Here is a 17,159-nt window from a genome sequence, read left to right as displayed (position 1 = left end):
GGGAACGCCAATCCTTTCACAAAGCCACTCCAGTTTTCATCCTATAGAGCAATGTGACATTGACACACCCAGTTCTCCTAAAACTGATAACTTTGTCTTCTCAAAACAAATTCCCAGTGTCCTATTCAAAAATTGTGGTTAAAACCCTGGACACCTGCTTTCGTATTTTGGTTTCCAGTTTCCAATACTATAAGAAACCCTCACGTTACTTCCGTACAGCCAAACCTTTCTGTTTCTCATTCAGTCTGGTGTTCCTGATTCTTCCGTGACCACTTTAAGGTTCTCGGGAATCAAAACAGAATGAATTTAGGGTTTATTCTTCCCAGCCTCTGCTAAAGTAATATGAATGGAAGCGAACCAGACAACTTTTTTTCATTATTTAATTTAGTTGTTTTCTTGGAAAAAAGCAAGAAGGCAAAAAAACCCAAAAATATAATAATTTCTTCTTAATGTTTTTCAAGTCTGCCTTTATTCCATCTCCAGTACTTGAAGCCTATTCCAACTGACAGGAATCAGGTTAAGCCTCCAAACCCGGTAGAGTAGTGGAGGAGTGCTTAGGGGCCAGGTTGGGCCAGGGAACTATGGACAGGGTCCTTGCCAGGCCCTGCTGTACCCAACTCTGGTCACTTCCTCCACAGCCCTCCTGGCAAGCAGATTGGAGGCTCCCCTTCCCTGCTCTGGGACTGGGGTATGTGGTTGGAAACACCCAACAGTCACCCCTCTGTCTTGCCCATCACAGCTAGGAAGGAGGCAGAGGGGAGGAAAGGGAGGGGGAGGGAGAGGGGATAAGAGAAGGGGGAAGGGGAGAGAGGAGGGAGAAAGAGAGAGTGTGTGTGTGTGATAAATAAATCCTACTGGAGAGGTGTCTTCCTCTGGAATGATCAGTCTCCCCACTCCCAGCACTCCCACTGGCTGAGGCTCAGTACTTAAGGAACAGAAACAAACCACCCCCGACAAGGAAGGCACCTCAATTTGGGATCCTCAACCAGAGGTGGGTGATAAGGGTGAGCTTCTGGAGGGAACAACTCCAACGCCCCCCCACAATACAAAATAAAAAAAGGCTGGAAACCAGGATTTAGCTGAAGTAGTTGATTTCTGTCCCCTCCCAAATGGCAGTGCTCTCAGTCCCAGAGCCAAGCAGAGAGGCCCTTCTGGGACTTGGAGGGAGGTGATCTAAGCCAGTCCACCTGGAACTCGCTCGAGCCACCAGCTCTGCACACAAAGCCTTCCCTCCTTCCTGACACCAATGGGTCAGGGACACGCAGGGGAGGAAGCGGGGTGTTTCGGTCCAGTTGGGGGTGGGGGGAGGGAAGGGAGGAGGAGGAGGAAGAGGAGCACAATCGGGCATCTGGCGCTCAATCTGCTCTGGACCCACAAAGGGCATCCAGGGAAGAAGGCCTGTGATCACCCTGGTTGAGTGACTGCTTGGGCCCAATCCTCACTCAATTTCAGCTTTCCTTGCCCATTCAAGGTGCGAGGTGGAGGAGGGAGGGGAAGGGAGAGGAGGGAAGAGGCGGAGGGGGAGGGAGAACTCCTCGAGTCCACGTTATAGAATTTAATGCAAAAACCTGGGAGTGGGGAGGGGACACGTGAGAGCAAAACCAAGATCCTTGACGAGAGGGAGGAAATCGAAACAGAAAAATTAGATTTCTCTACATATATATAATATACAGATATATAACACATTATTCTGGAGGCGGCTCCAGTCCACGGGGCTTTAGAAAGAGTGGAGACAGTCATTCCAGATCATCGTGTCTCATGTCTCCTGCTCATCGAAGGCGGGCCGGGAAAGCTCCTGCTCCATGGGTGCGGTCCCACGTAGGCAGAAGCAAGGGAAGGCGCCGGGAAGGGAGTTAGGAGTGATTTGGAGGGCAGAGGTGGGTTCGGGCCCCCCTCCTGCCTCCGAAGTCCAAACATTCCCATCGAACGTCCATGGCATGATCTGGGCGGCTCAGAGGTCTCTCTTCCCACTACCTAGCAAGGCTCTCTAGCTTAGGGGATGGGGGTTACCGGCGAGTCAAGTTAGCACTTCCGAGAACTGGGACCGTCAATATGCTTGTACACACATGCGCGTGCATGTGTGTCTGTTCCTATTCTTTTCCCGGTGGCCAGTCCCCAAAGGTACCAGTTCCGGCTGTCTTCCCTTGGTGATCCCCTCTCCTGTTTTCTTTTTAAAGGAAGTTCTGAGATTAGGTCTCGCTCTGCACAGCACCGAACCACCGTCGCCCCCGGCCGTCCTGTCCCATAGCAACTCACCTTCACGGGAATTCTGGAGAATTAAGAGAGTGTAACCATGATGGGGGGCAGGGGACAATTTTCATCGGGGGGCAGGGGAGGAAGCGAGCCGGGGGGATTCTACAAGCTTGCAGACAAGAAAGAATGCTACCGCCCGACCACCCAATCTCTTCTTCCAAACATTAGGTACATCATCAACTTCTGCTTCAAATAGCTAAGGCAACCCAGCCAATCACCACCACCGACTTCTGTTTTTTGGTGATTGATTCGGAACAAATGATTGGTTACGAAAGACTTGGGGAAATTCCTAGGTAAAGAAGTCAAGATCGCCTGCAGTCCTCCCTTCCGAACTCCTCCCCGACGATCCACCTCTCTCTTCCTGATGCCGCCATTTCAGAAAATGTCCGGGCATGAGTTCCAGTCCTGTTTCTCTTTACTCTCCCAGTAGCCTCCCCTATAAATATGAGTTATTTCCTTGGTGACAGGGTCCTTCTTGCGCTCAAACCACAATGCCTTGTAGGGGTCGTAAGGCGTGCCTAAGAGACAGGGGAGGAAAGAGAAAAGAAGAAAGGTTAGTGGGAGTCAGGTCAGCTGACACTGGCTTTGCCCCAAGGTATAAGGGGGAAAGACCCTTCCCCCCCCCCCCCCCCCCCCCCCCCGTCCATCTCACCATCTTCCGTGGCTTTCACAGCTTCTGCTTCTCTCTTCTTGCGGGAAATTCGCTGCTTCTCCTCCAGGCGCTGCTTCTCGGCGTTGGCTTCATCCCAGCGCCCGTTCTCCATCAGCCTCTGATCCGGCCGCAGCCGACTGTCCGTTGGGGCGGTGCCACTCTCCAGGGCATTGAGGGTCAGGGCCAGTTCTGAGAAGTAGTACATGTTTTCTGCATTCCTCCTGGTTAGGGGAGAAAGACATCCAGAGGTGGACGAGACCATCGTCGGTGACGGTGGCCGAACCTTCGAAGACGCTGCTAAGGATACTTCAACAAAGATGCCTCATATCTCCCTCAACCAGGGAGGGGGACTCCAGTTGCTCCCAGGTTCTGTCAGTCATTCACTCAACTGGATTTACTGAGTGCTTACTATGTGCACAGCACTGTACTAAGCTCTTGGGAGAGCTTACAGTCTAGGGACTGTACTGGCTCCACCTTTCCTCACACACACCTAAACTCCAGGGCCCACGGGAGGCTCGGCTGAATCAGGTGACCTTCCAAAAGCAGTTTTCTACGGGGTGGGAGGGGTCTATAATCCTCTACTTTGACCTCCTCTACAATTCCTATGGGAAGAAACAGGCCTGGAGGTTGCTGAGACTGAGCGGCATTAGAGGAGCATGGGTCAGTGGAAAGAGCCTGGGCCTCAGAGTCAGAGGTCATGGGTTCGACTCCCGGCTCTGCCACTTGTCAGCTGGGTGACTTAACTTCTCTGTGCCTCAGTTACCCCATCTGTAAAATGGGGATTAACTGTGAGCCTCAAGTGGGACGACCTGATTACCCTGTATCTCCCCCAGAGCTCAGAACCGTGCTCTGCACATAGTAAGCACTTAACAAATACCAATATTATTATTATTATTGGATCCTTCTCTTCTGGGTTCCATCTTGGGAATCTTGGGAGATCAGGGACTTCACATCTGACAGTGGTTCTGTAGGAACTGTCCCCTCTTCCCAATGTCACAGCCCTCCTGAAAGCAGGCGTGCTGAGGGAGTGGCCCACTTACCCAAGGTGAGGGACAGTGGGTGACAGAATCCTTCTTCCTACTTGCCTGGGACCGTTACCACCTTACAGGGCTCTGCTGCTGCCTAACTCCCTCCAGCCTTGGCCTCCCGATCACCCTCCTCCCAAGGGATGAACTTCCGTGGAACGACAGGCCACAGAAAGAGCAACGGTGGATGGCATTTAAGTCCCTGAGTCCTTTGAAGGAAGGCTGAGCTGGAAGTCCTGGGCCTGGAGGCTTGTGGGGGCTTAAGGCAATCAGTCAATGTATTTATTGAGTGCTTACTCTGTGTAGAGCACTGTACTAAGTGCTCGGGAGAGTACCATATAACAGACATATCGCCTGCCCACAACGAGCTTACGGTCCGAAAGACTCCCTTCCATGAATGAAGAAGGGGACCGGGAGGTGAGTGGCACCCAACGGCACGCTTCAGCTCCCCTTCTGGTCCGGGTTTGGGGGGTGAGGAGCAGGACCCAGCCCGGAACCCTGTCGCAGAGATGAGGCCAACTCTTTCAACTGCTCAACCTATGATGGGAGGCTAAAATGAACTACCTTTCCAACTGCCCTCAGGACTCCTGCCTCTGGCCTGGAACGCCCTCCCTCCTCACAATCACTCTATTCCCCCTTCAAAGCCTTACTGAAGGCACATCTCCTCCAAGAGGCCTCTTCTCTTCTCCCATTCCCTTCTGCAACACCCTGACTTGCTCCTTTATTCATCCCTCTTCCCAGCCCCACAGCACTTATGTACAGATCTGTAATGGATTTATTTCTATTAATGTCCGCCTTCCTCTCCAGACCGTAAGCTCGCTGTGGGCAGGGAATGTGTCTGTGATATTGTTATACTGGACTCTTCCAAGCGCTCAGTACAGTGCCCTACATATAGAAAACACTCAATAAACACGACTGACTGTGCACACACCACTCACTCTTCCAGAAGGGTAAAAAGGCCAGGATAACTCTGTCCCCACTGCCCCGGGCCGGGAATCCCTTTCAGGGAACCTCTGGCCTGAGCAGGCCCGGGGCTGCCGACTCACGGTAGAGGGTTCCTTTTCCACAGCATGACCCGGCTCTCTTCCGCCTCGTGGCCTCGCTGGCGCCCGTCACTGCCGTTGTCCCCGTTGACCTGCGTCACTTTGAAGTAATCCATCTTCTCGTCCCAGGTGCCCACCAGGGCAAAGTGGACTCTTCCTGATGGGTCCATCACTTCCCCCGTGACCTAGAGACATGAAACGTGGGGGTCACTCAGTCCAGCGTCATTTTTTTTTCACTCCGTCCAGCTTGTCAGTCCTCATCTGCATGAGCTTCGGGTTCAGGTGGGAAGTGAATGGCCGAGCGCTGAGAAACTCACGAAGGTTTCAAACGCACCAGGAAAGGTCCTCAGAGGTCGTTACCCGCCAGCCTCACCCTAAGCTGAAGGGGACTGGCATGTGCTTCACCCTCAAACCCCACAGGGTCAAGTTTCTCATTCCCTCTCCCTCAGGGTTTCCTGCTTTCAGTCTCTTTGTTTCTCCGTTTCAACTGACTATTGTTCTCTCCCTCTACTTCCCCTCCGGTCATCTTTCCAAAGAAAGCAAAAGACCTGTTTTGTAAGTTTTACACACAGTTCCCTTCCTTGCTTTCTCCCCTCCTCCATTTCCCCTCTTTCTCAATCCTCGCCCAGAGGAACAGACGGGGCACAGAAACAGCACTTAGGCTATGTGCTGGGTCCAACAAAGGCACTGACCTGGGGGAGGGGTTTTGATTCCTCCTTCTCTTACCTTCCTAGCCACATCCCGAGAAAAGTAGCTATAAGGAACGAACTTGAGGTTGCATTTGTCCCCCGTCTTGTGGTTCACGATGTCGATCTCGCCGGACTGGGGAGAGAGAATATCACGAGTTACTTCTGTGGGTGGTTAGGGGACCCAGTGCTCTGCCTGAGCCCATAAGCCTCCACTCCGGAATCGGAACGTTTCAGGATCCCCTAGCTCCAGTTCCCGACTACGCTGACCTGTCCGTGGCCCCTTGCCAGAACCAATGATGCCAGATGGTTGGATTAATTTATTTTGCCACCTGCCTGCGGGAGAATAGAGAACTAGTGAAAACACTTAATAGGCTGATCCCTTTCTTTTTTCCTCTCTGGAAGCGCCTCCCTAAGCTAACGTCCGTTCCCTCTTAAACATCAGACCCTCTGGGTAGCTTAGCTCACCTGGTCTATCCACAATTTTCCCACGATAATGTTGTGCACTGTGGTGGTGACTTTTTTCCAGGTGTAGTGATGGCCAGTTGCATGGAATATACAGTGGATGGTACCTAGGAGGCATAGGAAGTTAATGACGAGAAGAGACTGGGATCCCTCCTTCACTCCCACCTCCTCCCTCAATCCCCTGGGCCCTTCCCTCCTCCCACCTACCACCCTTGAGCGAGGGACATTACAGAAAGAGTAAAGTTAAATGTTAAATGTTGGTTGGATTTTAAAACTAAGCCCAAAACACCAAAATACAGCCAGAATAAGGGCAAGGACTGGGTCTCTTTGGATGAATTCTATGCACTAAGCCCAGCACCACAGGTTTGTGGTGCTTGATAGCTATAGCTCAAGGAGGAGGAAAAAAAACCACTCTCTAAAATATGTCCCACCTATGAAGATGATTTTAGTAGTGGCAGAAATTGAGAGAAAATAAAGAATTCAAAGAAATGCCCTAATCCCATTGTTTCTAACTTGAAACGTGGCTTCGAGAATTGCAGGTGATCAACAAGACTATGAAAGTTTGGGTGCAACAGGAAGTGATGTAGGTAATGAGACAGGTGACACTTCTGCCTTTGAGTCCCCGCCGAGCCAGAACTCGGGCACACTGGTCACGTGTGGGACACAAAATGCTCCAACAGGAGGAATCAGCACATTGGCTTTCCTTAGTCGCTGGCATTAAGTTTTGCAAATTCCCTCTGACAGTCATTGGCTTGAAGGTTCTTTTCGGAGTAGCAGCGGCTGAATGAAAAGAGTCCAGTGTAGTGTGGCCCAGTGGAAAGAGCACGGGTCTGGCAGTCAGAGTCTTGGGTTTTAATCCCAGCTCTGTCCCTTGTCTATTGTGTGACCGTGGGCAAGTCACCTTCACTGTGCTTCAGTTTCCTCCTCTGAAAAAGGGGGACTCAGTACCTCTTCTCCTTCCTACTTAGATTGTGATCACCATGTAGGATAGGAAGTGTGCCTGACCCGATTAAATTGTATCTACTCCAGTGCTGAGGCTAGTGCTTGACATGTAGTAAGCAGCTAACAAATCCTCAATTATTAGGAAACCTGGATTCTGAGTTCAGGCACCGACTTGAGCCTCGGTTGCTGGGTCTGTAAAACACCCCTTCCTAGGTCACAGGAACACTGTCAGAGGAATTATTTTTAATTTTTAAAGATGGTATTATCAACTATTATTAAGATAATAATAATAATTATGGTATCTGTTATGTGCCAAGCACTGTTCTAAGCACTGGGGTGGTTACAAGGCCATCAGACTGTCCCACGTGGGGCTAAAAAGTCTTAATCCCCATTTCTACAGATGAAGTAACTGAGGCACAGAGAAGTTAAGTGGCTTGCCCAAGGTCTCACAAGTGGTGAAGCTGGGATCAGAACCCAAGTCCTCTGACTCCACTAGGCCATGCTGCCTCTCTGGAGTTATTAGGTATTATCAAGAAAGCACTTTGAGCTTTTTAGCATATGGCCTACTAATAAGCACAATAATCATAACCACGACGGACAGAACTATGCAAAAACCCTGAAAATTGCTGCCTAAGAGATCGTGCCTACTTACTCTCTAATGTTCTCTCTCAAGTGCTCCAACCGGTGCTCTGCATTCTGTAAGCGCTCAAAAAATATCACCGATTGACCGACCAGTATGGGCAATGAAGACCGCAGCAGCTACTCCGTACCCTGCGGCGGCACCCCACTACCTTCACCCATAAATGGGCTTTAGAACTAAAACTTCCGCGGGTGTGTCGCAATGTGCCGCACACCCCTGGCTAATCTATTCATTCAGGGCACTCCCTGCCCCAGCCGGAAGACGACTGACAGGGACGAGAGAGAGGCACCGCGCAAACCGCAAGCGACAGAGTCGGTTCCTTCGGGCAGTTTCTCAGTCCTGAAGTCTTTGAGGCAGCGCGGTTCAGTGGATAGAGCACGGGAGTCAGAAGGTCATGGGTTCTAATCCCGGCTCCGCCACATATCTGGCGTGTGACTTTGGGCAAGTCACTTCTCTTCTCCTGTCCTCAGTGACCTCTTTCTGTAAAATGGGGATTAAGCCTTATAAGGGGCAGGAGCTGTGTCCAATCTAACTTGCAACTACCCCAGTGCTTAGAACGGTGCTTGGCACATAGTGAGCACTTAACAGGTACCATAATTATTATTAATATTATTTGGGCGTGGATCAAGACTCACCTGTCCTTCACGCCGGGAGACTCCAACTATTTTAGGCATTAAAATTGGGATCAATAAGAATGATAGAGAGGGCTTTCATCGCTCACAAGGTGTAATCTGGGGCTTTGCAGCGGCCAACCCCTTGGGCATTCACTCTCAGTTCACGGCCCGTCCCTTGATTTCGGGCAAACGCTAGTTCCTCGAGGAAATTTCTACAAGTCTTTCAGCACTTCCACGGAAGCCGATATAACCCGGATCTACGTCCGGGTCCCCCGCACGACATTTTTTTCTCTCCCGAAAAATTATCCTGCGTTCGGACGGCTATCCAACTGCCTTGCTTGCCCCTGCCCCATTGAGCGATTCTCCCGTGGCATCCTTGGGCAGAGGTGATTCCCCGCACAACGGGAGGGCTTCCTCAAGGACGACTTGGCAGCGGGCTCTCCCGCCTGAGATTTTGGAGGATACCACAAGACGCTTGTGAGAGCGGAGGGAGTGACTGCCCCCGCTTCCCATGCCGCCCCCTCCCCCAGTGCTGCTCTTAACGGCTAGATTGACACGGCATTGAAAGCGGGGTCAGCGCTGACGGCAGATGTACGAGCAGCGTGGGCCCACGGCCCCGGCCCTCGGTACGGTCCCACTGGCACCATGAATCCTGGGAATTTTGCCTCAAGGAAGGACTTGATCTACTGTGCTGGCTGAACATGGTTGGGGCCGGCGGGGGGGAGGGGTGGGAGAAGGCCAGGATTTCTTTGTGGATGAAAGCCATCCATTTCTCTCTACACAGGGCGGAGAGAGAAGCCTTACAATGACGACAACGATTTTAACTACTCCCCGGTGACCGGTGAAAAATCGAGCCTGAGAAGCGGCTAAATCCTACTTTTTTATGGTATTGGTTAAGTGCTTATTTTGGGTCAGGGACTGTTTTAAGCGCTGGGGGGATTCATTCATATTTACTGACTGCTTACTCTGTGCCAAGCACCGTACTAAGTGCTTGGGAGAGTCCAGCATAACAATAGATCCAAATTAATCCATTTGGACACACTATGTCCCACGTGAGGCTCACAGTCTTAATCCCCATTTTACAGAGGAGGGAGGGAACTGAGACACAGAGAAGGTAGGTGACTTGCTCAAGGTCACAGAACAGACAATCCTATGTGTTTTGAGTGAACCCACAGAGGGGTGGGAAAGTCAAACAGTGGTACTTATTGAGCACCTGCTATATGCAGAGCACTCTACTAAGCGCTTGGGAGAGCACAAAACAACAGAATTGGCAGATACATTCCCTGTCCACAACGAGCTTACAGTCGAGGCTATAATAAGACCTCAAACAAGCTGTCAGCCAAATATGGAGCACAAAGGTAGTCATAAAGAGGAGCCAAGAGAAGCAGAAACGAAACAGCAATTTCCTACCCTGAAGGAAATTTTTTTTCTTTCTTTCTTTAAAGGGTATTTGTTAAACACTCACTCTGTACCACAGGCACTGTAGCGTGGCTCAGTGGAAAGAGCCCGGGCTTAGGAGTCAGAGGTAATGGGTTCTAATCCCGGCTCCACCACCTGTCAGCTGTGTGACTTTGGGCAAGTCACTTCACTTCTCAGTGCCTCAGTGACCTCATCTGTAAAATGGGGATGAAGACTGTGAGCCTCACGTGGGACAGCCTGATTACCCTGTATCTACCCCAGCGCTTAGAACAGTGCTCAACACATAGACATTTAGCAAATACCAACATTATTATCTTTATTTTTACTACTAAGCACTGGGGTAGATACACGTTTATCAGGCTGGACACAGTTCCAGTCCCCCATGGGACTCAGTCTTCATCCCCATTTTACAAATGAGGTAAAGGTCACACAGCAGACAAGTTGAGGAGCTGGGATTAGAACCCAGATCCTCCTGACTCCCAGGCCCGGGCTCTACCCGTTCGGCCACACTGTGAGTTCCAGGTATGGCTCCTTCTCCCCCGGGGTTCCCAAGTATTAGGAGGAATATGGCACTCACATTTCAGGAAATGCACTTCTATCCCTAACGGAAAAGGGCTTTGAGGGACAGGGTGGGGGCAACTGACCAAGAGGCATGATGGAGAGGTATTTGCCGCGGAACTTGCTGGTGATTTTGATCTCCTGGCGCAAGGTCCAGCCGTTTTTGGAATCGGCGTGGTGTGCTGCGGCCGGGGGATGGTGGCTCACCTGGAAGAGAGGAAGAAAGGGGAGGGGGCAAAAAGGCAAGGTTTAGCTTCAGTGTCCGGCAGAGACGGCGCGCTCGAGGCCCAGATGCCCCGCTTCTGGGGGTGCCATTCAATCGTATTTACTATCACTATTTATATTCATCTATCTATATTTATTATTTATTTATCGTATTTTACTGTGTGCAGAGCGCTGTACTAAGTGCTTGGGAGAATGCAACACAACAATCAACAAACTCATTCCCAGCCCTCAAGGAGCTTACAGTCTAGACGGTAACATAAATAAATTACAGATATGGACATAAGTGCTGGGGGGCTGGGGAGGTGATGGAGCAAGTCGGGGTGATACAGAAGGGAGTGAGAGAAGAGGAAAGGGGGCGAGGGTTGGTCAGGGAGGGACTCCAAGAGGAGATGTGCCTTCAACAAGGCCTCGAAGATGGGGAGAGCAGAGTAATTGTCTATCAGATTTGAGGAGGGAGGGTGTTCCGTTCCAGGCCAGAGGCAGGAGGTGGGCGAGGGGTTGGCGGTGAGATCGAGGCCCAGTAAGGTCAGCATTAGAGCAGCATAGTGTGTGGGCTGGATTGTAGGTGAAAAAGGAGAAGGCAAGGTGACTGAGTACTTTAGAGGCAATGGAGAGGAGTTTTTGCTTGCTTCCTAAGCGGATGAACCTCCAGCGCGGTCAACCTTAGAAACCTTAGCGCAGCTCAGCGGCTGCAGGGATTTATTAAGAAGCAGCATGGCCTAGAGGATAGAATACAGGCCTGGGACTCAGCAGGACCTGGGTTTTAATCCCGGCTCTGCCACTTTGCTGCGTGACCTTGGGCAAGTCACTTCACTTTTCTGGGCCTCAGTTCCCTCGTCTGTACAATGGGGATTAAGACAGTGAGCCCCATGTGGGACAGGGACTCTGTTCAACCTGATTACCTTGTATCTATCCCAGTGCTAAGAACAGTACTTGGCATACAGTAAATGCTTAACAAATGCTATTATTAATAGTAATAATAACAATAATTTCTGCAAAAGGATACTTTTTCCCCAAAGACATTTGGGTCAGCTTGGCCCCCAGGGGGTCAAAGTTGAGCCCTCAGATCGGGGACGCTGCCCAAGTGGAGTATCATCCAGTCTGCCCGAGAGGGCCCCTCACCTGCTCACAGAGAGAGCGATAGCCATTCTCTTCGAGGCGGTCCAGTTCAAAGGTCTCCCCCAGGAGCGGGTTGAAGGGCTTGCTGGTCCGGAAGACGGTGGTCGAATAGGACGACACGGTAAAAGCGGCCACGTAACAAAGCTGCTCCAGAGAGTTCTCGCATTTGGCCGCTCGGTCCAGGAGCTCGTGATATTCCAGGTCTTCGGTGAGCCGCTGCAGCATGGACAAGGGCTCGTTGAAGTTCACCTGATGGGAAGGATAATAAGAATAAGAATGGTAGTATCTGTTAAGCGCTTACTATGTGCCAGGCACCATAATAAGCGCTGAGGCAGAGAGAAGTTTGTCGGTCCCCGTCCCGCGTGGGGCTGGCAGCCTAACCTCCATTTTATAGAGGAGGTACCTGAGATGCAGAGAAGTGAAATGACTTGGCCAGGGTCGCACAGAAGGCAAGCGGAGGAGCCGGGATTAGAACCCAGGTCCTTCTGACGTCCAGACCCACGCTCTATCCCACTAGGCCAGGTTGTTTCTCCAGCGTTGAAGGGAGAAGTTTGGCATCACCCACTCTTCACCCCCCGACACACACCATCAAGCCCTGGGTTCGGGCAGTAGCTCGGTGCCAAGAACACGCCAACTGCTATGCAGACTCTCTCAATACCGATGCAAAGGGGTTACAAGGACTAATGGTGAAATTAAGGCAGAGACAGGGGAAGTTCTGCAACCAAAATAACCCAATCAAGAGGAGCTAAAGCCCGGGATAAAGTTCTGGTCTACGTGCTGATGCTCTGTCAGGCTTGCAACTGGCTTACTGCCCATTTGGCTCCAGTGCTAGCCGAGCCGGCTACCCGCTGTGAGTCAGAGCCCCACCTCTGAGGGAGGTGGGCAAATAATAATTTACGCGGACTGGTCCATTTTTTGTCTCTCTCTGCAAGGCCGCGATGGACTCTCGAGGGCAGAGGCCGTGACCTGTTCCCTTAGCTGGGTTTGACCAACTGCCCCTCTGCCTCCATTCTGATCTCTTAGGATGAGGGGTAGGACAGGTGACCACCCCCTGCCCCAGTGCCCCTCACCGGCATGGGGATCTTGGAGAGTTCCTTTCCGATGCAGTTCTTCATTATACTCCATAAGTTGAGGCTGTAATTTGGTTTGTAGGGGATTCGAGTTCTCTTTTCCTTCTTGGTCTCCTCCAGCTGGTGTTTGTACTGAGGGGACGACAAAGTGGAGCAAACTTGGAAAGGGATTACAGAGTTGGAAAAGTGGTCCTATAAAGAGAAAAGCTATAGGAAAGGGGAGTGCTTAGCATAAAGAGAGCAAGCTATGGAATGATGTGGCTATTTACGTGCAGAAAGGGGTTTTTATGAGAATGGCTGTTCTTCATATTCCCTGGGAACCAAACGGGGGGAAATAATCTAAGATCGCAACAGGAAAGGTTTCAGCGGGACTCGAGAGAGAGCTTCTTGATGGACAGGGTGTCGGACCGCTGGAAGAAGCTCCTGCGGGAGGTTATTCTGCCTCTTTAAGAAATAATAATAATAATGATGGTATGTAAGTGCTTACTGCGTGCCAGGCACTGTAATAATAATAATAATAGTAATAATGTTGGTATTTGTTAAGCGCTTACTATGTGCCGAGCACTGTTCTAAGCGCTGGGGTAGACATAGGGGAATCAGGTTGTCCCACGTGGGGCTCACAGTCTTAATCCCCATTTTACAGATGAGGGAACTGAGGCACAGAGAAGTTAAGTGACTTGCCCACAGTCACACAGCCGACAAGTGGCAGAGCTGGGATTCGAGCTCCTGAGTCCTGACTCCAAAGCCCGTGCTCTTTCCACTGAGCCATGCTGCTTCTCCACTGTACTAGGCGGTGGATTCAATCAAATCAAGTTGGACGCAGTCCCTGTCCCACGTGGGGTTCACGGCCTCAATCCCCATTTTACAGATGAGGTCACTGAGGCCCAGAAGTGAAGTGACTTGCTCAAGGCCACACTGCACACAAATGGCAGCGTCGGCATTAAAACCCATGACCTTGACTCCCGGCCTGTGCTCTATCCACTACGCCACACTGCTTCTCCATGATTCAACAGCCATCTGACCCAGTGCTTTTGGGGCGGGGAGCTGGACCCAGTGACCTTTTGGAGTACTTCTCTGACCCTCTAAGTTGCTCTCAGAGAACTAATGCAACTTCCTTTCCACCTCTGAGGAAACGGGTCCAAGAGTAAATATCCATGTTTCCCCCTAGATTTTAATAAGCGATCCCCCTCAAGGTTACCCAGAAGATTACTAACAACTGCCACAGTCCTAACTCATTCAGCGGCAGCAGCGTGAAGTGGACAGAGCACAGGCCTGGGTGTCAGAAGGTCATGGGCTTTCTCATCCCAGCCCTGCCACTTGTCTGCTGTGTGGCCTTGGGCAAGTCACTTCACGCCTCTGTGCCTCAGTTACCGCGTCTGTAAAACGGGGATGAAGACTGGGCGCCCTATATGGGAGAGGGAACTGTGCCCAACCCAATTTGCTTGTCCCCACCCCGGCGCTTAGTAGAGTGGCTGGCACAAAGTAAGCGTTACCGTAATTATTATTATGCCATCCCCAAATGAACCCCCCGCCCCCGTCTTCAGACACCAATCAATTGATCCATCAGTCACCCGGGACCTTTAATGGAGCGCTTACCTGCTCATCGAGGCTGATATCGCTGCTGGCCCCACTGATGTTGCTCCCGGTGCGTCTGAAAGACAAGCATTAAAACGCCGACCACAGTTGGTGAGGTCCGGTTCCTAGCATTCCTTCAAAGCACGCAATGACAACTGGCCTCCGTCAACGGCTGTGACCCCATCGCTACGGCCAACAACGATCCCGGGCACGAGGGTTCTCGGATAAAGCCCCAAAGAGCGGCTCCTTTCACGTAAGGATCCCCGATTCTTGAACCTAGCTACGAAAAGGAGCCGAACCTTTCGGCAGAAAACGTCCACACCCCCTGCGGAAGAACCCAGAGCCTAGCTCTTGGAAACAAGCGTCGAGATGTCCATTACCTCCGCTGAAGCCTCTCAAACCAGCTAGGGGTCGGAGACTTTCGGGGACCGCACCGGGAGGGGAGCGGGGAGAATCAACTCACTTGTGGCCTAAGCTCTCGGGCACCGTGATGATCTCGGGAGCGTCGAAGAATTCATTGTCGTCATCCTCATCGCTCATGTCTCCTTTGCCGGAACAGCACTGATCTGCAAAGGTACCGTCGGCTTTACCTACCCGCCTTCGCTCGTCCGCCCATCAGGGTGACAACGCCCCCGTCCTCCGCGATCACCCAGGACACCGGGTGTTGCGGCAAACTCTGCGAAAGCCCGGAGTGGGTGAGCAAGTCACCTCTGCGAATTCCAGTCCGTCAGTCAGCTGCATTTACTGAGCGCTCGCTGTGTGTACTAAGCGCTTGGGAGAGTGCAATAACAATAAACAGACATTCCCCGCCCACAACGAGGTTCCAGTCTTCACCCCGGCCAGTTCCAGCCTCTCCCCGAATAGGTCCCAGCAGACATCAGTTCAGGGGCCTTAACTGTCGGGACCTCAGACCGGGATTTATTTATTGAGCGCTCACTCTGGGCGGGGGCCGGCCTCAGAGTTTGGGAGAGTTAGCGGCCGCTCAGGTACCTTTAACGGAGCCGGCGCTGCCGGGGGTGTTTGCCGGGAGCACGGTGGCTCCCCGGAAGGCCCGCTCCAGGTGATTATGCTGCTTGGCCAGTTGCTCCAAAGTCTCTTCCAGACGGATGCGCTGGTCTCGTTCGTGCTGCAGGGCCTTCTGCCACTTCTTACTGTGGGTCTGGGCCAACACGAGGAAATCTCTGCAGGCCTGGATAACGATAATAAAAACAGTCGTCACTGCGGTATCGATTAAGCCATTAATATGTGTCTAGCACTGTTCGAAGGCCAACACAAGGAAGTCTCTCCCCTGGCCGAGCCCTCCTTTCCTCTTCTCCCATTCCCTTCTGCGTCACCCTGTCTTGCTCCCTTTATTCATCCCCCCGGCCCAGCTCCAAAGCACTTATATATTTACCTGTTATTTTGTTTGTATTGATTTCTGTCTCCCCCTCTAGACTGTAAACTCACTGTGTGCAGGGAATGTGTCTGCTTATTGCAGTGTACTCTCCTCAGCGCTTAGTAAAGCGCTCGGCCCAGAGTAAGTGTTCAATAAATACGAGTGAATGAATAATAATAAAAAAACCCAATAATAATAAAATTGAAAAAAATCACTGTGGTTTTGGTTAAGTGCCTACTACGTGTCCAACACTGCTCTGAGCGCTGGGGAAGATACAAAATAATCAAGTCAGGCACAGTCCCTGCCCCACACAGGGCTCGCAGTCTTAATCCCTATTCTACTGATGAACTAACCGAGGCCCAGAGAAGTGACTTACTAAAGGTCATCCAAAATAATAATAATAATGTTGGCATTTGTTAAGCGCTTACTACGTGCAGAGCACTGTTCTAAGCGCTGGGGTAGATACAGGGGAATGAGGTTGTACCACGTGAGGCTCACGGTCTTCACCCCCATTTTACAGATGAGGTAACTGAGGCACAGAGGAGTGAAGTGATTTGCCCACAGTCACACAGCTGACAAGGGGCAGAATCGGGATTTGAACCCACGACCTCTGACTCCCAAGCCCGGGCTCTTTCCACTGAGCCACGCTGCTTCTCTAACAGCATGTGGCGGAGTCGGGATTAGAACCCAGATCCTCTGACTCCCAGGCCCGGGCTCCTTCCATTAGGCCATGCCTGGATGGGAAGAGCGCTGCTGTGCATCAGCTCCCCACCCAGGGATCCTGGGTGAAGTGGATACAGCATGGGCCCAGGAGTCAGGATGTCATGGGTTCTAATCCTGCCTCCGCCCACTTGTCTGCTGTGTGACCTTGGGCAAGTCAATTCACTTCTCTGGGCCTCAGTTACCTCATCTGTAAAATGGGGATCAAGACTGTGCGCCTTATGTGAGACAGGGACTGGGTCCAATCCAATCTGCTTGTATCCACCCTAGCTCTTAGCAGAGGCACACGATAAGCGCTAACAAATACCACAGTTATTATTATTATCGTTCTGGGCAAGGGAATATCTCCGTTTATTCTTGGATTATACTCTCCCAAGAGCTTAGTGTAGTATGCGCTCAGTAAGTACGGCCGAATGAATTCACTAAATCACTTAAATTGGAAAGACGGTGGTCTGACAGTAATAATGATAACGGTATGATATCTGTTAAGCGCTTACTATGTGCCAGGCTCCGTACTGAGTGCTGGGTTGGATACAACCAAATCGGGTCGGACAGTCGGTGTCCCACATGGGGCTCACAGTCTTAATCCCCATTTTCCCGGTGAGGGAACTGAGGCCCAGAGAAGTGAAGTGACTTGCCCACACAGCAGACAAGCGGCAGAGCTGGAATTAGAACCCATGACCTTCCGATTCCTGGGCCCCTGCCCTATCACTACGCCACGCTGCTTCTCCGGTGTGACTAGTCTTTATCTTTATATGGTGGGGGAAGCCACCTTCTC

General features: G+C 51.4%; 1 protein-coding gene across 1 annotated transcript in view; it reads right to left on the bottom strand.

Annotated features, from left to right (window-relative positions):
• Positions 1 to 446: 446 nt before the first annotated feature.
• The window catches only part of LOC100074379 (oxysterol binding protein), a 36,219-nt gene continuing 19,506 nt past the window's right edge, over positions 447 to 17,159 (bottom strand). The window contains exons 4-14 of the mRNA XM_029060040.2: positions 15,277 to 15,475; positions 14,750 to 14,852; positions 14,308 to 14,362; positions 12,712 to 12,843; positions 11,645 to 11,890; positions 10,384 to 10,504; positions 6,128 to 6,231; positions 5,700 to 5,795; positions 4,977 to 5,158; positions 2,906 to 3,126; positions 447 to 2,771 (exon numbers count right to left, since the gene is read on the bottom strand). Of these exons, the coding sequence (XP_028915873.2) occupies positions 2,629 to 2,771; positions 2,906 to 3,126; positions 4,977 to 5,158; positions 5,700 to 5,795; positions 6,128 to 6,231; positions 10,384 to 10,504; positions 11,645 to 11,890; positions 12,712 to 12,843; positions 14,308 to 14,362; positions 14,750 to 14,852; positions 15,277 to 15,475 (1,602 nt within the window). The 3' untranslated portion in view covers positions 447 to 2,628. The remainder of the gene's footprint in view (positions 2,772 to 2,905; positions 3,127 to 4,976; positions 5,159 to 5,699; positions 5,796 to 6,127; positions 6,232 to 10,383; positions 10,505 to 11,644; positions 11,891 to 12,711; positions 12,844 to 14,307; positions 14,363 to 14,749; positions 14,853 to 15,276; positions 15,476 to 17,159) is intronic.

This window comes from Ornithorhynchus anatinus, chromosome 3 (genome assembly GCF_004115215.2).
Source record: "Ornithorhynchus anatinus isolate Pmale09 chromosome 3, mOrnAna1.pri.v4, whole genome shotgun sequence".
In the NCBI taxonomy this organism is placed as follows: domain Eukaryota; kingdom Metazoa; phylum Chordata; class Mammalia; order Monotremata; family Ornithorhynchidae; genus Ornithorhynchus; species Ornithorhynchus anatinus.
The sequence above is the reverse complement of the archived record's forward strand: the minus strand, read 5'-3'. Positions and strand labels throughout refer to the sequence as shown.